Genomic DNA, 22,507 nt, shown 5'->3' on the forward strand with positions numbered 1-22,507 from the left:
TTATTATAAAATTTTTGTTACTGTGTTGAAGAAACAAACAAGCAAACATCAATTTCTGAATTTTGAAAATCTATAAGTTAACTTTTGGGGCGAATTATATCCACATCTCCTGATTTTTATTTTAATTATAAGTACATTTTTGTTAGATGGTAATTTGTATTTACTTTTTCTTAAATTTGTACAATAATTCAGTACTTATCGGAAAATGTGCGAATATGAAAACATCCTTTTAATGATGAGAATGGTGAAGAGCCATATTTCATGCGAATCATAACAGTGGGACGAAGATAGGTTTAAGAATCTCAAGCCCACTTCACTTAAACTAATAAATTTATAAGCCCCAGTTTACTTTGATCAGTTCAAAGATTTCGAAATTATTTTGAATTTCACAAAAAAAAAAAAAAAGACTTCTTCAGGACAATATTCCTCCCTCATTGTCATATTCGATAGCAATCCATTGATAAAGAATGTGAAATGTTCAATCACTTGAAAGAAAATGACTACAAGTCTACAAACATGATGCCTTATGCACTATAGAAATTACAATATTTAACTATGGTTAATTGATATGGTTAATAACAAAATAGCTGTAGCAATAGTAACTAACCACGGTCATGCAACAGTTGTTGACTGTAATATGTGTGAGGGTGTCTAAAACATTTGTCATGACAAATACATTTTTCTTAATAAAAAATCTATGTTTTTGCACGATTTTATTTAATCATGGTCAATAAAAAATATTTACAATGATTCTTAATTCATAACCATTAAAATTATAGCCATTAATCATTTTTTGCCCATCTATAGGAGTTGTCAGTGACCCAAAATAAGTATATAAGATATGTTGCAATTAAGTAGCTCTATAGAGCCCAAATAGCTAAAGGAACCCTGTTTATGATCAAATTAGCCAACCTACGTAACCTCTTGGGCCGACCGCTGTTGATGTACGCGCGCTTGGAGCCTTTGCACTGCTGACGTGCGCGCGCCTGAAGCCTCGCCAATCGTATGACTTAATTATGAAAATAAACTCATGCAGATCAAATTTGTCACCTCTTAAGCTACACAAGACAAAAATAGTAAATTTTTTCTGTTTAAATATTGAAAACCTTTTAATGTAAACTTATATAATCACAGCTTGTAAGAGCTTTTTAAAATTAATATGCAACGTATAGGGCAATTAAATAATGTGGTCAAAAGCCAACACAAATGTACGTAGCTTTTAGAAAACTTTATGTCTCAGGATCAAATAATAGTGCTCAATCCGTGGTCGGCTATCCCACTTCTCTCTCTCTCTCTCTATATATATATATATATACACACACACACTTTGTGAAGTCTTTTACGCTCAGTGTAAATTATTCTTCACGACAAATTAAACAGCTTTTCTAAGCAAATCCCGCATTTGTGTGAATCCATCGTAGTAATAAAACACTTCAACTTGCTCAACTTGTTTAGAAGCTTTTGGCTTAGGATTAGGAATTAACTACCAATACCAAGTCAAACTCTACTTATATATTGCCCAAGTAAACATATGCATGTAAAGTTTGATCAAAATGTAAAAACATCTCATAATATTTATGATATGGGAAAATATGCATACCATCCCTGTAATATTCGAAATAAGCATTTTTAAAAAAAATTACCAAATTACCCCCTCAAAAGAGGTGGTGTATTATACGTGTTTCTTTTGCAACTGAGAATGATTTTCAATCACAAAAAATGGTATGTTTTTTTACTTATAATATATATATATATATATAGTTAGTCAAAATTCTTAAATCTGAAACCTGAACTTGAAGTTAGTAGATATCTACGATATCAGATAAGTAAATTTTTGATCCTCAAAACTTTAGTAATGTTTCATTGACCAAGTAAAAAATTATGAGGGAAAAGTTTCAATCTTAGTCATCTAAGTATATGGGAAGTGATAATTTTGATCCTGTTAAAATCAATTTTAGCATTTGATCCTATAATTAAAAAATGAATAGTCACTTGAAGGGGCGGCCATGTGGCAATCTGAGGAAAATTCTAATAAGAATTTCATAAATTGATTGGAAATATCCAAATTAGCGCGTCAACTGCCTAACACATGTACTTTTTCGGCCAATTTGTGAATTTTTTATTAGATATTGTTCTTATATTGCCGAAGTTGATTTTAATAGGATCAAAATTACTATCTCTCTATACTTATAGGGCTATAATTGTAATTTTTATGATATATAATTTAAATATTAACAAAACAAATTTAAAATTTATTGTTAAATTGAAAAATAGAATTTTTTAAAAAAAAAATTGCATTTTTTGTACCAAAATATAAGAGGGTCTTGCAAGTTTGGTACTATACTCTTTCAGTTGATGAAGTTTGGAGCCATAAGGGGCTTAGTTGCACATTACACATGTACAATGAAGTTAACGGAAACTCACGTGGCCATTACATCTAGAGTGTTGGGCGGTTAATTAAAAAAAAGCGAGAGAAATTATATTTTTGATACCATATTATATAATTTTTTGTAAGTTCGATATTATGCTTTTTTAGTAGACAAAAAATAGTATCGTATAAACAGGATTGTTAGCACAATAAATACCTTCATTAATATTTTACTGAAATGAACACGTGCACTGCACGTCATTGTCAAGTCTGTTGTCTTGACTTTGTTCATATAATAGACTATTATTAACTAATTGTCTTAGGGATAGATAATTCAACTTTCATTTTATAATTTTTTTATGATTCAAATTCAAATTCAAATAAATAATTTATCTATTTGTATCCCTTTTTACATCCCAATACTCAATATTTATCGGCCACATGCTTGCTCCTCATCTGACCTTTTCATTAAGAAGTTAATAGCTATACAGATGAGCGTGCGCGCGCGCACACACACATATATATATATATATATATATTGTACAATTGACTCACCTTATAGTACCAAATTTGGTTCACTGAAATAGCATGGTACCAAATTTACTGTGATGCCAAAAATGCAATACCCTCTTTTACAATTCCATTCTTGTTTGTAAGGTTATGAATCCCAGCACATTAAGACCACCTTTACTTTGATTTATTAGTTGGGATATTCGACTTAATCACCTTTAACTTTTATTTACTTTGTTTTGAATCGGCCCGTTACGTATTAGTAGCTAAAGCTCGCTAATGTAGCTGATTATGACTGGAATTACAACTTTTAAGTTATTTATACCACTTAAATCCAATCACGCGAAATAAAGAAGCCTAATAGTATTATCTCGGAAGATTGATTGATAAATTCATTTATCATAAAAACCCTATTGTATATTTTCTTTAGTTCCTTCAAACTCTAGGTTCTTGTATACTGTGGTATTTAATTTTCAAGAGACTGTACATATATGAAACCTCAGGTGATTTTATCTGATATATATTTTCTCTAATATTCTTCCTTGCTCAGACATTTCAAGAGTTGACAATAGATTAAGAGTCTTGTGATTTACTTAAACTGATGGTTGGAAATGTTTCAGAATGACCTGAAATCTACTCATTGCCTTCTTTCCAACGCATGCACACAATAAATATAGACAACTACACACATTAAGATAGAGTAATTAGCACTTATATTAGGACAATATAAGAAACCTCAATAAACGTGAAAAACCCTCCTCTCAACTCCTGAACAAGTGGCATTGAACATGGCTACCCCAAAATTAATACACGAAAAAAATTAAGAAATATAAATTAAAAAAGTCGCTGAGGAAAAATAATCTAACGGGTCTATTACAATTTTGGTCCTATAATTATTAATATATGGCGCTTTGGCTCTTTAAAAAAATAAAACTTGCGATTTGGTCCCATACTTCTATAAATTTCGCTATTTGAGGATGTGTTTTGTCGGAAGTTCTAAATTTACAGGAAATTGGTACGTTCAAATCTATGTGCCGTCTTAAATTTGAGGACACACGTGACTTACACGTGTTGTTTTCCCGGCCAATTTTAGATTTTTAATAAAATGTGTTCTACTTTATAAAAGTGATGGATCAGATCGCAAATTCTGTGTCTTAAAAGGACCAAAACGTCAGATGCATATATTTAATAGGAACAGAATTTAATTTAATAAAACCTAATCTAACTGATGAAGTAAACATCTGGAATTTTCAACGACGTTTCCAGCTTGGCATTCTAGGGTTTCACACTGCATGATCAACTCTATATATAGAAAGTCTCATTCATTTGCATGAACCATCACTTGTCAATTTTAATACAAAATATAGCCTTAAGTGATTACATTATCGATATCGTCTACGGCGGCGGCCTTCAAGAAAACACAAGTATGAAGGGAGAAGGGCTTAATCTGATGTTGGTGTCTCTGGTGGTGGCGCTAGGGCTGAGCTTCTACGTGGGGCGGATGCACGCGGCGGTGACGTTGCCGCCCGATGCAAAGCCGTTGAAGCGACAGTTTTACAAGAAGCTCAACACTTGTGACAATGTGGAGGCTTATGTGACGTATCAAGTGAAGCTGTGGTGGGAGAAAGACAAGAGCATCACTGCCAAGCTAGTTAAGCTGCTCTATGCTGATTGCATGGTTAATGTAAGTTTTATTTTCGCTCGGTTTTTTACCTTTCCTCGGAAAATTCTCTTGCAAGATTTGATCGGTTTAATGTTTTTCTTTTTTAATTGTTGATTTGGGTAAATGATCTTCTATTGTACAATCATGTCATAAATCGAAGTCATATCCATGCGTGTACTGTATGCTGTTTTCTATTATAATACGTGTGGACAATCATTAATTACTCGTGTGACACCGGTTCTGACATGAAAGTGTAATAAAAGATCAACATCGACTAATTTTTCTGTTAATGCTATGAGTGTTTGTCAATTAATTAGCTCTATGTTTGAATAATATTAGCCTCGAAATAAAACATAGGTTAAATTTTTGTGGGAATTAATATTGATGATAATCGACTACGCAATTTAGGGTTGTGACGGATCAATTCTGCTAGATGGGCCTCACACAGAGAAAGCAGCTCCACAGAACTCAGGGTTGGACGGATTCATATTGATCGACAAGATCAAGACAGTGCTGGAAGAAAGGTGTCCTCGAACAGTCTCTTGTGCCGACATACTTAACCTTGCTGTCCGAGACGCTGTTCATCTAGTAATTGCCCTTTCTCTTACACGTTTTCCTTTGAGAAAATTGCATGCCATTAGAATGAATGTTTGAATGCTATTAGAATGCATAACGATCGATATTCAATATGACTACCAATAAGTTGATACCAACTATTATTCTGAAAAAATTGCAATTTTCGTTCTGCAAGTATGAGGATCCACTTCGAATTCATTTTGGCAATGAAGGACAATAATTTAAAAAAAAATATGAATGGCACTTTGAGGACATTTTTATCGCTCGAGTTACAAATTTGGGTTGAAACGTGCATGTCACAATTTTCGGTGACAAATCATCCTTAATGTGTTATTATTTTAAAGTTATTGTCCTTGTTTGCCAGAATAAATTTCTGAGGTAGAACAAAAGTGTCATTCATTCATATTTATAGAACGAGAATTATTATTTTTCCGTTATTTTCATGTTTCGAACTAAAGAACCTTAAAACTAAGAAGAATAACTTCTAAAAATGGTAGTAAAATTGAATGACCTTGTTTGCATATATACAGGCAGGAGCACCGTCATATCCTGTGTTACTGGGTAGAAGAGATGGACTAGAATCAAAAGCAGCATGGGTGGATCTTCCATCTCCCTCAATTTCCTTGGAAGAAGGCTTGGCATTCTTCAAATCCAAGGGTCTGGATGCACAAGATTATGCTACACTACTAGGTCACTCCTTACTCTTCTTAATCGCTATACGAAAAATTCTAAATCAAATTAGATTTGAACGGAGTTGAACTAATTATATGACAAGTATAGCATATTTGTCGTGTGATTATTGTACAATTTAAAAAAAGTGATCAATCACGTAAAACGTACAAGACACTTGCTCAGTGATTGGTTTGGTTCAACTGAACCTTAAAAAAAATTAAACTATCCTCTACATTATAAATGACTACGACTTAAAATCGTGACTAAATAACTTATACTTGGCTTTCAAACGAACCATTGTGAAGGTTCAAGTTTCGACCATTGTTTATAAAAATTTGCCATAGCCTTACCCGTAAAAAGAACATTTAATAAAATTATTACATAATCATAGTTAATTAGTAGTCCTCGTGATTATTTACTTTTGACCATAATAATTAAACGCAACATACGTCACCCTTATTTGCTTTTGTCATTCAGGAGCACATACCTTAGGCAAAACGCATTGCGCAGCCATTCATGATCGCCTCTACAATTTCGAGAAAACAGGGAAACCAGATCCCTCTATGAGCAAATCCTCGTTAGACAAACTAAGACAGCAATGCCCAAAATCATTGAAGAAGGGCCAGAAGGACCCGACAGTGTTCTTGACTGATAAGAAAGGAGATGGATACAGGTTCACCAACAACTACTACTCCAACGTGTTGTCATATGATTCAGTTCTCAAGGTGGACCAAGATCTGCTATTCAATTACAACACGACACAGCTGGTGCTGGAATATGCTGGGAAATTCGAGCAGTTTCGCAGGGAATTTGCTTTATCCATGAGCAGGATGGGAAGTCTCAAGGTTTTGACGGGGAAGCAGGGGGAGATCCGCCACAACTGTCGTGTCACAAACAAGAACAATCCTAAACTAAAGTAGGATGTGTTGGTTTTACAGTCAGGACAAAGATGAAGTATATTGATCAATAACACGAATCAAAAATGGATATATATATATTAATTTGTGTAAAATTTTCATTGATTTGTAATGTGTATTTTCTTTCATGTATACTGATATATCAGGTTTTGACATGATCATTCGAAATGTCGGTAAATTGATGGTTCTTCAAGTTTATGATGTTAAAAAAATATAATAATTTATTCCCTGTGTTTTAAAAAAAGATATAATAATATTTATATATATATTATATATAATGATATATATAACTACATATACATAAAAATATTCATAACGGCGACGGAGGCGGCGAAGACGAGAGAGGCGGAGGGGGAAGGGGCAACAGGGATTGGCTGACGGGGAAGGAGGAAGGGAGAGAGAGATCTGAAGCGGCGGGGCAGGGAGGCGAGGGGGAAGGGGGAGCCGGAGCGCTGACAGATTTGAGGGAGGGGGAGGAACGGATCAGCGAGGTGGAAGAAGAGGCAAGAGGATCGGCGGGTGGCGATTAGGGAAGAAGAAAGGAAAAAAAAATAAAAATTATATTATTATATATTAATATTTATACATAGATGTATAGTATATATAAATATATTATATTTTATATATATAATTATTAATGCTTAAAAATTTAAAATCAATTAAAAATTGTAGGTTAAGCGGACAAATCCTGCAATCCTTGGGGGGGGGGGGGTTTCCATTTTTCGACAAAATATTTTTAAATTCCATAAAATAAGTATAGAATTTTTTTTGATACCACAACTATAATATATGACATTTTTAGTCCTATAAATTCAAAATCATATTTTTTTAGTTCCAAACAATGTGATTTTGGATCTTTTTAATCATAACATTACAATATTTTTTTAGTTCCAAACAACCTTTTTAATCCCAAAACCACAACACACGTGACTTTTTGGAACTAAAATTGAGTGATTATTAATTTTAAGAAAATAAAAGCGACACTAATCATAGTTGTGGTATCAAAACAAATTTAAAAACTTATCAATACCTCTTGATAACAATCATTTAACAATTAGCCCAATTCGATAGGTTACATCAATTTTTTTATAGTGAACTGATCAAAATACCCTTGTAGATATAATTTTATTTATTTTTTAAAATTTCTTGATACTTTTATGGACTAAGAAGATAATTTATTTTTATAATTTTTAAATTTTTTTTTCATCCACACAATTCAATCTTTTTTATATATTTTTATTTTTTTTTAAAAAAAAATACACTAAGGGTAAAATTGATAATTTCATACATCCATTAGAGAATTACATAATTTCATCTAATATTAGTGGGGTACTTGTGATTTTCAAATAACAAGAATGATGGGTATAACCCGAAAGAGATTAATCCAATAAGAAGTGTTGAGCCCAGATACTGGTTCACCAGCCCAAGAGAGAGTCTGCAGCCTGAATCGCCATGCTTGGCCCAAGGAAAGGACATCCTATCACCTAGTTCGACCTAAAAGGAGGCCCGCTAGATCCGGTCCAAGGGGGTACCCCCTACACCGAAGTTCAGTTAAGGAAGAAAGCATGCTTTGTCAAATATGGCTCAATGAGGAAGTCCAATTCGAAGGTCTGTTGCTCCTTTCAAACCCAACCCGAAAGAAGGAAGGTGTCCTCAAGAGAATGAATTCTTCAACTTAAAAGGACTCCTCACCAAGTTGGAGTCTGCATAAGGAAGGGGTTCCCCTTCATTCGGAGACTTGTTGCTTAAGGAACGAACAAGGAGGAACTTTATCCATGAAATTCTGCCTTTTTCTCTGGCCATGCGGATTCTTCTCAGCAGGACTCCTGTTATAGGGGAATCCCTCCTCTATAAGTAGGGGAGGTACCCCTCGGCAAGCAACTCTATTACTCTTGTGCTCTTATATATGAAATTCTCACTTTTATCATAATTTCTCATCATCATTCATTTTTATATTTATCTATTTTTAACTTTGGGACTAATTTAAGTATCGAAATGCTAATATTTTGTTTTGCAGGTCCTTTTTCTCAAGGATTTTCATTCAAATAGCCCAAATCCAACGTAAAGATTCAAGAACTTTAAATCCGTACTAAATCATACGTATTAAAGAATATATTTATAATTATAACAAATTCTAGAGAAGATCGTTGTGATTTAATCTTTTTATAATTGAAATTTAGTCTATGGCTAATAACCTAAACCATATAGGACCTTCTAATGGGATGCAGGACCCCTGCCATATAACGGGCCTTGTGTTGCAGTGCTTGGGGATGCCTCAATCACCTACCATTCCTTCAACCGACCATACAATAGGGACCGACCAGTAGAGATCATGATGACGATCAGGAGGCAACAAATCTAGACTAGCTCAATTTATCTTCTTGAATAAACTAATTAATTTTAGTTTAAATTCTTTTTTTTGCACTAAATTTCTATTTTTTCTCCATTTTGTATTAAGTTATTTTAGTTACTACAATTTATAAATTCATTAAAAGATTCTAAAAATTTATTATTTATATCAATAACATTGAAAACTACAAAATAAAATTTGTCACAAATTCGTCCAAAATCTGTGACAAATTTTATTACGAGTTAGCAATGATTTAAGTTGTCAACAATATTGTCATCGCAAATTCATTCTAAAATTCATCACACTTTTTATAGTGAAGTTGAAACAACTTTGATTGTCACAACATAGTTGTCACATAAATCCCTTGGGGATAGTCCAAAGATCGAACTCAAGATTTCATAATTCTAATAGAAGGTTTTGCGTTTTAACCTGATTATATGCATTTAAATATAAAATAACATAGTTGTCACAAAATTGTCGTGAAAATTGATCACAAACATTGCGATGGGTTTTGATTGTCGCAAAATTGCAATATATGTCAACATGCCACAAATGTCACAAAATCCACGGCAAGATTGGTCCAGTCCATGTACAAAACTACTAATCTTTAAATCAGGCAACTTTTGCAAAAATCCTACATCGCGGTGATTAAAATCGCGCAATGTCAAAAAATTATAAATTACTTTATAATAAAAAAAAAAGAAATAAAAATGTCAAAGTACCAAAATTACAGGACTAAAAATATACTTATGCCTTATTTTTTTTAACTTATATATTTTATTAAAAATTCCAATTAAATTTTCTTTTCTTTACTTTTTTTTTTTGGTTTTCGTCCATTAAAGTCAATGCAATATAAATTCTATTAACAATCAAATATAACTGAGAACATAATTTTTGCAGTCCCAGAAACATCTGAGCAAAGTTGAATAGTAATAAATTCCAAGTAACTAATTGATTGGTTAATTTCTTTACCAAGAAATTCATTATAGAATTAATCTTGGACGTAGACACAGAGCAAAACATTAGTATTGAATGTCCCTTTACATCATTCTGACTAAAGCTATTCAACTCTGCTCATCATCATCATCATCTACAAACAATGCAATGCAATGGCTTTACAGAGAGGGCAAATGTTCTTCTGCTGCAGCCACTGTCTGATGCAGGCAGCATGATATTCATGCCCACAATCCAGCTCTCCGACCGTACTGTTTTCTTGGCACAGATCATCCTGACACACGACGCAGATTTTAAGGTTCCCGTCATTGTTAACCGTACAACAATCTCTCGTCTTCAGATACTTCAAGATGAGTTTCTCCGACAACCCTCCGACTCTATTGACATTCTCTCTTCCCCATTCAGTTTCGACATGCTCTTCTCCCCATACAGTTCTCATATCTTCAAGAATCATGCTCTCGTTTTCTTGAAACCAGTTCCAGGCCACCTCATGGTTGGGCAAGTTGTTTCTTTCTTGAACTTCAACGTTACCTTGTCGATACATCTGTGCAGAAATAGTGGGAATGCCCAAGATCTGATGCGGATACATGGTACGTGTTCCCCATCCATCCCTCGTCGACGGCGTGCCCGCTGCAGCCCAACTCGGATAAGTATATGTATCAAATGTCTGATCAGTTTCTCTCTGAAGAGCACTCATGTTCTGTAGTGGAGGAAGAAGACTGTCGAAGTTCGGCGGAGCAAGAGAACTTGGAGACTCTCCTGGCGAGACATAAGTATATGTATCAAATGTCTGATCACTTTCTCTCTGAAGAGCACTCATGTTCTGTATTGGAGAAAAAAGACCGTCGAAGTTCGGCGGAGCAAGAGAACTTGGAGACTCTCCTGGCAAGACATAAGGTGGAAAGCCGCCGGGCGCCCTCCGAACATCGTCAGACTCTATGGCGGGCTGGGGTTGGTGAGAGTACATGTTCTCTTGCATTGTATACGTATGTAATATTGTCAAAAGGGAGTTCATGTATGTGTATATATATATGGAGAGAGAGAGAGTCACTTACCATGAGAACTCAGTTATATATATAGAAGTTACCATATATAACTGAGTTCTCATGGGATATGGAAAATATGATGACTGAGTCCTCATGTGATTCATTCTCGGTATCCTATGAGAACTCAATTATATATGATAACTTCTACTTACACTGCTCATGACTGAGTCCTCATGGGATTCATTATCTGTATTCTATGAGGACTCAGTTGTATATGGTAACTTCTACTTACATTGCTCTATCATATTCTCCATATCCCATGAGAACTCAGTTATATATAGTAACTTTTACTTATATATAATTGAGTGTTCATGGGATATAGAGAATATGATGAGTAGTGTAAGTAGAAGTTACCATATATAACTGAGTCCTCATAGAATACGGAGAATGAATCCAAGAGAAGGTTACTTGGGGGCAAAGATGGTAGTGTAAGTAGAAGTTATCATATATATATATATATATATATTACTTCAAGTTGAGGATAATTTTGAGCCCCGAACGATGAACATGAATTTTTTTAAAATGTTTAAAATAAAATATTGACTTGATTAATTTTTTAATGATTAGAATTAGATTTTTTATGAATTTATCTAGTTATGATGAACTAGAAGAGGAAGTAAAATTGGAAACTGAAATAGGATAATTAGAAAATAAGATAAATTCAACTAGAATATTGAATTATCTATTAATTATTATATTTTACTATTAAAAGAATTATTTTATTGCGATAGAATTTCGCGTTCAATAGATGATGTCATTTTGGGTTGTAAAAGAAATGGATAGGTATACCACCGAACGTCTATTGCATGATTAAAATAGATCTATTGCGGTTGGAACAATCGTCCCAAGTATTTTTCTAATCCTCATTTTGTGACGGAAGTTGCAACCGAGATATATATTACTATTGGGACCAAGTGTTGTGTAATCGTCGCACAACCGAAATAATATCCGTCACAAAATAGTCCAATTTTTGCAACTTGTTTCAGGTCTCCGTTGGGGACTCCATTCCTATCAAGAAATCTTTCTAGACTTAGTCAAGATATTTTTCAATCATATGTTACTTAGAGATTATGCCTCTTTTGCTTTTGATTCTTTGAGATATTTATTCAGAGGATTAGAAGCTTGATTTTCTTACTTTTTTTCGATAAGGGCTTTATATTCTTAAAATTTTTCCTTCATTTCATCTAGAGCTTCTTGACCTATACATTTTTTTGTCTCTTAATTTATTCAAAAACTTTGAACAACATCTCCTTTTAATACAAGGGACTTTGCGTAGAGTGATTCCTACTTCTGACAACCATTTTTATATCCATGGTAGAGATAATTCTATAAAATAATATAGCAAGGCCATTCCATGCATCCATTCTTTGAATAATTCTGCCCTGAGTAATCCTTTACCAGCCATTTATGCATTCTGTATAATATCCTAGAAGATTTTAAGGAGAATCGAGATTGACAGACCATAATTTAGCTATTATTGAAACACACAATCTTGAATTTCTTGCGAAAAACTAATGGACAAACTTAAAAAAATCATGTGTGCTTTCTCTGTAATTTTCATAGAGAAAGGCATTATTAGTTTCAAACAAGCCTCCTCAAGCATTTCCAAGGTGTACTTGGTTCTTCTTCCCTCATCTCTCAATTCCTTGTACCAGTTCAGATAGCCAATTAGTTTGAAGCAAGTTTCTTTATCCAGCAACATTTGATGCGCTAGTCATCTCCATCTCATAACTATCGCAAGACTTTCAAATTAAAACAAAATATACGCCGACTACAAATATCAAGCACCAAGAATAGGTGCTTTGATACCATGAGGAAAGAATATTTGATCAAGCTGAAGATGATCAAAATCCATGATCAAGCAGCTCAAAGCTTCACATAGGAAAAAGGAGGCAAATTTATTTTGAGTTGTATATGTCTATATATATATTAGAACAGTTGTGTATACCGATTTATACAATGTAGGGTAACCAACACTATGCTACCTCAGCCAGTGTTAACTAATGCGATAACCCAATTCTGCAACTCTAAGTAACTAACAGAGAAGGAAGATGAAAATGTGGATTTCTAAACTTAAGAGTTATAAATTAAACAATGATAAAACTAACACTAATGCAATTAATTAAACTCAACCCTCATTCATCAAACTTTTCTTCCAAGCTGAGTGTTAATGTTGATGTTGAAGCTTCAATCCTTCCACGTTGAGCGTTGATGTTCATGCAGAAGCTTCAATCTTAACAAATGCCCTTCAAAATACGTTGCTATATCATGCATGGATCCATGAAAATTGAATTTGGGAGCATTAATTCACCCTAAAGAAACAAACTATGCATAAGAACCGAAAATATTCACCCTAAACCCCAAAATATTTCTGAAATCGTGAAATATGATAAAACATCGATCCACATGTGTCTTGACGATTTTCATATTAAGAATGTACATTACGATGCAACCTAAAATCATTCATTTACGACTTTAGTCTTAAATGTCTTTATCCATAGTTTCATGTTTTTTTTGTATTTTTTAAAAAATTGTAAAAAATAATAGTAAGAACTTAAAAGCCAAACCGGTGACAAAAATCCAATTTTACCTTGAAATGTTTTCGTTTTCAATAAAAAGACTTCTCATTCTTTTGTAATTATTTTTCTTTTGGCTGCAATTCTTTTGTAATTATACAAGGTATTTAACCAATATTCTACATAAGATGACTGTGGAGAGACATCCTTATTTCAAAAGATACAAATCTTTAATATATTTTATATTTCCTTTTCAAAGTAATATATTCTTGTAAATATTCTTTATTTGAGATAATGGGATTCTTACCATCTGTTGCTTCTTATGTCTTTATCTTATCAACTTAGAATTTTGTCTAAGTTTTTGTGTAAATATTAATAAAAATATTCCTCAATAGAAAACTAAATACATAGAGATGCAGCCCAAGTTGTGAACACACATGTCAAGGAAGAGTTACAGTCCACTAATATAAATGTTCGACATAAAGAATAATTCAATGGGATAATTACAGTCTCCTCTCCTGAATTCTGGCGTAATTATAAGTATATTTTCTGTGGTTTGAAAAATTAAATTTAGTACCCTTGAAGTTTGCTTTCATCTAACAAATAAGTCCCCCAATTAGTTAAAATTTATGAAACTTATTGATATTAACAAAAAATAAGAACAAAATTTAGTATTTATCCCCGATTGATTTATTACTGATTTATTCAGATCAAATAAATTTTTTTTGACCAAATTACCTTTATACATCTTCACACGTTCATGCATGTGAGGAGGTATATCTTTACCGTTATAACGGTAGTTTAGTAAGAAAAAAATTATTTGACCAGTAATAAATCAATAATAAGTAAATCAAGTGTAAATTTCAAAAGTTCATTCAATTTTTTTTTTTTTTAATATCAAGAAATTCAATGAAGTTTGAATAACGATAAGACCTATTTGTTAGACGGAAGCAAACCTTAGGAGTATAACTGTAATTTTTCAAACCCCATCGGGGTTTACGTGTAATTACACTAAACTTGAAGAGGGGAGAGTGTAATTATCCTTAATTCATATTTACCTAATTAATATAATTATATCAAGGAATGTAAGGAGCAATACCTCTGAAAAAGAGCTGAAAAGCATCTTAGAGGCAAAAATGAAAACAGGACCTTTTAGATGGCATGAACATCTTGCTATGAGTTCCTTCAAAATAAAAGTTTATTTCAAGGAATAGTTCTCACACAAAAATTTGAATCTCATAAAGCATTTGAAAAAGAGCTTTTCATCTACCAATGTAGCAAGAACAAAACTTAACTGCCATTCTGTGTTGCTGGAATCCTACTCTTGATTAGCTGTTCCAAATAGGATGTAATGTTTTAGCAAACTATAAATAGAAGGAACGATATAGAAACAACAAAAAGATAATCAAGCTAGCATCATATGAATTCAAATTATATGTCATATATCAACCAAATGTGCCCGGGCCTTTATTGCCGCCCGTGCTACAGAATCAGAAGGTTCAGTTGCTGCCATTTTGAAAGGATTAAGAAGCACCCAAGTAATGTCTAAACCCCATGATTTAAAAGTATCATAGATTATACAAAATATCCGGTTATTAGATTCCACAAAATAACATTCCAAGTCATCTAAATTAGCAATATATCAATGCAGATGATTTTAGAGAAAGACAGATGAAGCCACTATAAATTAGTAGTGCATGAGTGTAGTTGATGACACAAGAGAAATTATACGTTGCTATTAACTAAACCAACCTTGTAAAAGTACTTCTTTCTCAGTTTGATAGCTGACTGTACGCATCTCTTCACTCTGATCTCCAACATATTATCATTACATATCTGCATCATATTTTAGAAGTTGTGATGTGAGTGAGTGAGTGAGTGAGTGTGTGTCATTTTTGGAGTGTTTGGCATTAATGTATTGACAAAATTGAGACACAATGCTATACCATACTCATGAATAAGTTGAAAATGATGGCTTAACTTCATGTATTAATATAAAACTGAAAGGTCAAATAAGACTTCCAGACCAAATAATCACACAGTAAACAAAACATAATGCACTTACCTTAATTAGATCTTCAACTGAACATGTTTCTCGAATAATCTTCTGACGGTTCATAATGAGAATGGCGGCTACACAAAAAACAGGCAATTCATCATCACCATTTCTTATCAACGATGCAATTGTCGGAATCTGCAAATGGTTATTCCTTGACCAAAAAGATTTTGCCAAGCCACAATATGGCCTAGTTGAAGTGAATTCCGTTCCTGTGGCTTTGATAGAGGGTCTGATAATTCCACATTTTGATGGAAAACCAGCTTTAAGATTGCCAGTTTTAGTAATAATGCTTTCTTCTCTGGATTTGGCCTCTATTTGTTTAGGCAATTGTACAACCAATAATTCTGGGCAGTTCTCGTCTAAAAGACAGGTCAAAGATACATCAAAATCAGCTGCCCAAATCATCTGTAAAGATAAAAAAATAAAATGAAAAGGTGAACAAGTTTGGTTAGCACTGACTATAAAGAAAATATACTGTTAAAGCAATTAAAATATAAAATGATTAGCACTAACCTCCCACATACAGAGAGTTTCACTGAATGATAATTCCCTACGAAAGAGTACGAGCAACATGCGGAAGGCGAAGTGAAGACTTTCAGCACCAACGTAGGATAAGTGAGAAAACATATCCTTGTCAGTAAGTTCTAATATATGAGATAGTGCTTGCAATTGCTTCATGACACCAGTTAGGCCCTCCATCTTAAAATTATCACGCTGAATAGTCGTACATATTATATTAAGTAAATTAAGGAGACACAAGAATAAAAGAATGTCAGTTGAACAAATATATTGATATACCTACCATTCTCCTTAAAAGCATAACAAAGCACCAGAAAGCATCAGCATTATCCTCAAAAAGAATAATAAAAGGGGACAACAAATCGCTCATGCCTACAAATCATATAGAATATGACATCAGTGTCAATATTCTTCAATAAAATCAAAATATTTGTAATGATTAGAAGAAATTAAGTCTAATAAGAAAGAAAATGCACAAACCTTGACAATATCCTATTGTAGGATCAACCCAGGCATAAATGGCAAGAATATCTGACATTCGAGCCAAATTTCTTGTGTCTTCATAAAACTCAAGATGTGTATCTGTTCTGACTACATCAACAGCTGCAAAAACAACAAAATCTTAATCTTGGTCGCAGCAAATGGTAAAGTTGCCGTGTTTTGTTGAGAAAAACATTTTCTGTAAAAAAAGAAACACTTGTTTACCTATCCGTTGAAATGTCCAAAGCCAATCAGTCACTTTGTCATCACCGGCAACTTCCAAAGACATTGTTGTATGTATGGTTGGAGTTTCGGGTGCATCAGATACTCTAAGCTTGTTGATCGCTTCTCTTTCACATTCTTGATTACTTGACCGAGAATAGGTCTTTTGCATATTAGGATAAATAACTTCTCTTTTATATTTAGCAAATTTTGTGACATCCCTAGATTGAGAGCTATTTGATTCATTCATGTGTCCATTATTGTTGTTATTTCGAACACCATGCATATGAGCATCTTTATATCGCAACTTAGAAGACCTGTCCTTCTGTATTCTAAGTTCTTCTATATCTTTGTTATCCTTTTCCCACAAATGTATAACAGGTGGAGTAGAGACATCCATATAACTTTCTTTTTCATACTTTGCCTCATATGGTCCATGTGCAGTTGTGGAGTTACAGTTGTATGGAATAGTAGAAGATAGAAGACGACAGGAACCATATGGCCTCTTTGTGGTGCTTCTTCTTACATTTATAGGGTCACCAAAATCACAAGATTGTCCCTTTCGGCAAAAGTACGATTTCTTTGAATGCTTGCCATCCGATACACATTTATCTTCTATTTTCTTACTATTGACTTTAGAAATTCGTCCGTTTTGGGCTTCAGCATCCCTTCTCCTGTCATATTTGAATTTTGTCCTCATGTCCATGACTTTAAAACCTACAACATCCGCTAGAGAGCCGGTTCCAATGCTTGACTCCATCATCTGACATTGTTTGACGAGGTCACTATAGCGCTCCCTGAAAAATGATTTATACTTTTTTCAATTTGAACAAATTCAGGCATTGGAAAAAGAAAGGTATGCATTGTCAATCATATACACAAGATTTATAAAATTTATGGACAAATGATAAAATGATAAAGCTAACTAAGTAATTACGTATAATAGCGTTCCAAATATAATTTTTCTGATCTAAAAAAATTGCCTTAATCTGGCGAGGTAACAATTTTGTTTGATGCTTGCCAATTACGAAATTAAGATGATAATAGGTGGTGGTTTAATACAATACTAGAAAAGTCAACAAGGAGAAGATATAAGACCTCCTTTTTCTCAAAGCCTCAAACTCTGTTACCCTTTCCAGTATCCCCATTCATAACATTTTTCAGTATGCTTACGATCTCTCACTATTACATCACCAACATTAACGGCAAGCACCATTTGCAAATGCATAGAATCACCCTTGTCACCACATCAAGACTCTAGAGCAACATCAAATATGCATAGTCATAACAGAAAACCTTATGTTGCAGCTCTAACTCAGCAATTAAGGCATTTTGTATAAATTTGATGTTGCTCTAGCGTTAGTGAGTCAGTCACTTTGGATATTGCTAAGATAGCTCTGCTTCCCTTGGCCTAGGATTGTGGTGTTTGTATTTATTAGAAAGTAAGCCTACAGCCAACAATCTCTATGATCAAATTCTTTCTACTCTAACTGTCTAAGTAATTAAATCAGTAAATTATATGTAACATACTATTTATAACCAATGCTCAATAGGCGTAGCATGTGGTTTGTCCCTAATACACCACAATCTGTTTCCGCTTTTGGTTAAATGAAAAGATAAAGAAATATAATAAATAGCATGTTTTACATTTTCTTCCCTCTTAATATTATCTTGATCTTGCATTTTGTTGTACTTTAAGGACAAGATTCCAGGTCAATCATAATTTATGCTTCCATAAATTCGATCAAGGTTCTCAGCAAATAGATCAATTAGTTGAGAAGAAGTGCATAGAACTGATATTACCTCCTAGCAATCCTTAATTGCCTCCTGTATACAGTGGTGCTGTTTAAAGCATAACAACCCAGAAGAAATTCCCAGACTTCTTGCCTTATGGATGGATCTACACCCTGTCACGCAAAAGAGATGCTTTCTAATGGTGATAGGTCATGATGTAAAAGAGTTTGAGGTGATGGAACTATATGAGACATCATGTCATGAGCTTCAGATAAACTAACAAATTATACAGTTTTCAGCATTGCAGCAGAAGATTAACCAAGATTCACAAATGAGCCCTTCACATGATTGATAACAGACAACTAAGGGGCTGACTGAGAAGATCAGGATTCATAAATGCAACACTAGCATTGATTTATGTGACAGGTCCAAGAACATCCAGTAAGTTCACATCAGGATATAAGACATTTCCTTAGTGTTAAATGTCATAATCGATCCTTTGTAGGAGTGAATATTAAAGTCAAACGTGTATGACTTGAAATACAAAATTATTTTGTTCATTTATGTGTGTAGAGATTTATTGTTCTCGAAATATGACACTCAATTCCAGTTATAGGCTGCCCCCATGTTGAATAAGTCATGGATTTGAGTAATCTTTCTGAGGTATTTCAAGTGCCCAGTTATATATTATAGAACAGAATTGGACCATGACCTAAGTTACTTGGAATTTAAGAGCCTTACATAAGATTTGACCAACAAATCCTATCACATCATTTTGAAGAAACCCAAATGGATTTTTTTTTTATTAATTCCATTATTTAGAAAATAGGAACTTAGTTCATAACACCCTTTTTTTTTTTTATTTAATCACAATTTTCTCCATTAGGGGTATAAAATTTTCAGTTTCAAATTGGATTTACCATAAGTTGTGAGATGGATACTGATGGTTCTAATTCGAGCTTTATATAAGGACAATAAAGAGTTCAGATAGTAGTAATCAAGAATTAGGCTTGATATCCTTACATCCATTCCATTTTTTCCACAATATGTTAACTATATGGCATGATCATAAATGAACATAAGGTAGTTAAAAATATATTGCAAAAACACTTACACCTAGAGTAATCAATTTGAGCACTTTCTGAAAACTCGAAATCTTTCCGTCATTGTCAAAGGTAGCTTGCCACTTGTCTGGTTTAAGCATCTTGCTTTCCTGTCAAGAAAAAAGGGGAAAAGATTACATGAATATGACAATAATCATCACTACATTTCACTAGATTTAAACTATAAAAAGATCAAATACCAATATTTTATGTCTCCAGTGAAGTCATAATATGCTGGCAATCGTAAGAGCTTCGCATTGTATTTCAATAACATTTTCTCTTTTTTGGCATTTGAATTTCCCAACCACTTATCTTTGTGACTATTACCAAATGGACCTTATAACTATAGTTGAAGACCAATATGCAAAAGAAATAATAGAAAATGAAAACATTTTTCCTGAAATATGTTGAAAACTCGGACTACTAAAAGGTGATTGGAGATCCATGAACCTTGTATCCCAAGTAAAATTGTTCTACAAATGTCAAAATGCAATGACCAAATACATATACATTACCCTTCTTTTTATTATGTTTCAAGACAAAATCATAACTAATGATTAACTCAATGTAAAATTGGTATTTGATGCAACAGTCTAAAAGAATGTGGTTATCTTATAGAAAGATCTAACATAATAAATAACTAGGAGAAGAAAGTTAGTCATACTACAAAAAATGTCCCTTGTCTTCTCCACTAAAGAAACTTCAATGTATACTTTAATGGGAATTCAAATTATTAAGGGTCAATCTCTTCACTCGAATTTATACTGGTTGCAAGAGTTAAAATAAGCTTTTATCAACTTATTGTTGAAAATAAATTGAAAAAAAGTTTTTTTTTTATTTGCAACTGCTTAAATTAAGCTTATTGTTGAAAAAAGGTAATTTTCATTTGCAACTGCTTAAATTAAGTTGATTTAATATAAAAGTTATAAACAGCTCCCTACCAACTTCCATATCTTATTGGAAAAACTGTAAGTACTAAATTGTTTTATCAATCACTCCAACTTCAATTTTTTTTTCGCTTTTCACTTTTGTTTTCAAACACTTTTAATTTTTGCTACTATTACTCAACTTACATTTCTGCAACTTATTTCCAACCAAAAAGAAAGAAAGAAAAAATGGCAGAAGCTATTGCAAACACCTCTTAAGTTAGTAAGTGGATATATTTACAGTAATTAGTTTGTCTTACTTTAACTGATTTCTAGATCACAGTGTAACTTGCTCAATCAAAAAATTAATGTGTTATTATTTACTCAATTTATCTGTATGCTCAAAATCACAATTAACTCAATGCTCAAAAGAGATGATTCAATCTCAAGTAAACTACCTCTGTAGGTTGAGATGTGATTCATTACTTAGCATAGGAAAGTTACATATATCAGGCGAAGAAGGACCCAATCGTATAATGAAACATAATTAAAAAATAAAGTTACACAAGATAGCTAGTAATGTTGTCTATTTCACATGTTTATGCAAGCATCAACAACCAAAATGTGATTCTCCCCTTCCCCAGAGACAAAAAGTACACATATAACACTTGAATCAGAACACATGAAACAGATTAGGAGAAAACACGATGGAAGAAAAAGTGTTGAGAACTCTTACATCTATTGCAATCTTTCTGGGTGATTGATGAAGACAAGGCTCCCCAATATTGCGCATAGTCGAACTCTCTTTCTGAAAACTCATCGCACTCCCCTTTCCACATTTCCATTGTTTCTTGTTGTCGCCAAAAGGCATCAATGAAACCCCTCTCTCCCTTTGTCTATACGTTCATCTAACTCTTTATCTTCTAACTCTCTACAGTCATCATCCATCAATCAAGAATAACTAAACAAACGAAATGAAACACCACAGAACCTTGCAAACAATCAACAAGCAAACGATGCAGGATCAAGTAATTTATCATGCTCAACTGTTCCCCAACAGAAAAATCGGACATAATTTCAAGACCAACAAAAAATATAACCAAAATTTACATATACATAATTATAAAAAAAAAAATTATACATATCGGAAATTCCATTAATCCATATTGTTTGAGCTTTCAAGAAAAACAATCATTCCCAACAAATTATTACATAATAGAAAAGACAAATCATTTCACAAGATTAATGCGCGTACTTCATGTAAAAACAAAAAACAGAGAGAGTAAAACAGAAAGCTGAGAATCGTACCTTAAGAACGCAATCAGAGAAAAGGAAAGATGTTTGAAGAATGGAGATCGAAGCTGGGCATATGACCTGAGGCGCCATTACCACACAAATACCTTTTCTTGTTTCTTGTTTCTTCCTTTGATCTTTCTGTTTTGGTTTTTGTCTTTTTTCATTCCTTTTTCTCTTACAATATCTGTTTTCTTTTTGTTATGTCATTTTTCCCTTGAATATATTATTATCATATTTTAAAATTCAATATTTTTAATATATTATTTTGTATATACTTTTTATTTGCAAATATTTTAAATAATTTAAAAAAAATTATACACACACATAAAATATATCGTTAATGGTATTTGTTATGGATCGACTTTCTATATTTTTCTCATTTTTTGTTTCTTTTGATAAATTGTTGGCTTTTTTATACTTGGAGTTATGTTTCAAAATTTTAATTTAAGTAGTTACATTTCAACACTATAGAAATATGAAAAAGATTTCCTTTTATATATTTCCTAAAGTTATCAATGATTTATATTTGAGAGAAAGATTTGAAAAAAAAATTCAAATAACTTTATATTAAAAGAATTAGAAATCCATCCATGTTCAATAAAATATAAAATTATCTTAATAAATTTAAAGAACATATTATAAAAATTTTGAAATCC

The 22,507-nt window shown here is 32.8% G+C and overlaps 3 protein-coding genes across 4 annotated transcripts; 1 reads left to right on the forward strand and 2 right to left on the reverse strand.

The window, feature by feature from the left end:
• LOC105159001 (probable peroxidase 61) lies at nt 4,238-6,759 on the forward strand. Its single transcript, XM_011075933.2, has 4 exons — nt 4,238-4,562; nt 4,950-5,129; nt 5,648-5,807; nt 6,267-6,759. The coding sequence occupies exons 1-4, from the start codon at nt 4,305-4,307 to the stop codon at nt 6,707-6,709; spliced, it is 1,041 nt and encodes a 346-aa protein (XP_011074235.1). The 5' UTR covers nt 4,238-4,304; the 3' UTR covers nt 6,710-6,759.
• On the reverse strand, nt 10,147-10,989 carry LOC105159002. Its single transcript, XM_011075934.1, has one exon. It carries the CDS (start codon nt 10,987-10,989, stop codon nt 10,147-10,149), a length of 843 nt encoding a protein of 280 aa, XP_011074236.1.
• LOC105158776 (small G protein signaling modulator 1) lies at nt 12,955-22,004 on the reverse strand. Of its 2 annotated transcripts, none has more exons than XM_011075637.2 (13): nt 21,864-22,004; nt 21,292-21,486; nt 19,701-19,799; nt 18,656-18,759; nt 16,856-17,649; nt 16,631-16,753; nt 16,434-16,522; nt 16,145-16,345; nt 15,638-16,036; nt 15,325-15,408; nt 14,868-14,904; nt 14,672-14,755; nt 12,955-13,302 (listed from the first exon to the last, which is right to left on the reverse strand). In XM_011075637.2, the coding sequence occupies exons 2-12, from the start codon at nt 21,424-21,426 to the stop codon at nt 14,697-14,699; spliced, it is 2,124 nt and encodes a 707-aa protein (XP_011073939.1). In that variant the 5' UTR covers nt 21,427-21,486; nt 21,864-22,004; the 3' UTR covers nt 12,955-13,302; nt 14,672-14,696. The 2 variants fall into 2 exon arrangements, with proteins under 2 accessions (XP_011073939.1, XP_011073938.1); XM_011075636.2 differs by having other exon boundaries at nt 12,955-13,368.

The sequence above is a fragment of the Sesamum indicum genome, linkage group LG3 (assembly GCF_000512975.1).
Source record: "Sesamum indicum cultivar Zhongzhi No. 13 linkage group LG3, S_indicum_v1.0, whole genome shotgun sequence".
NCBI classification, from domain to species: domain Eukaryota; kingdom Viridiplantae; phylum Streptophyta; class Magnoliopsida; order Lamiales; family Pedaliaceae; genus Sesamum; species Sesamum indicum.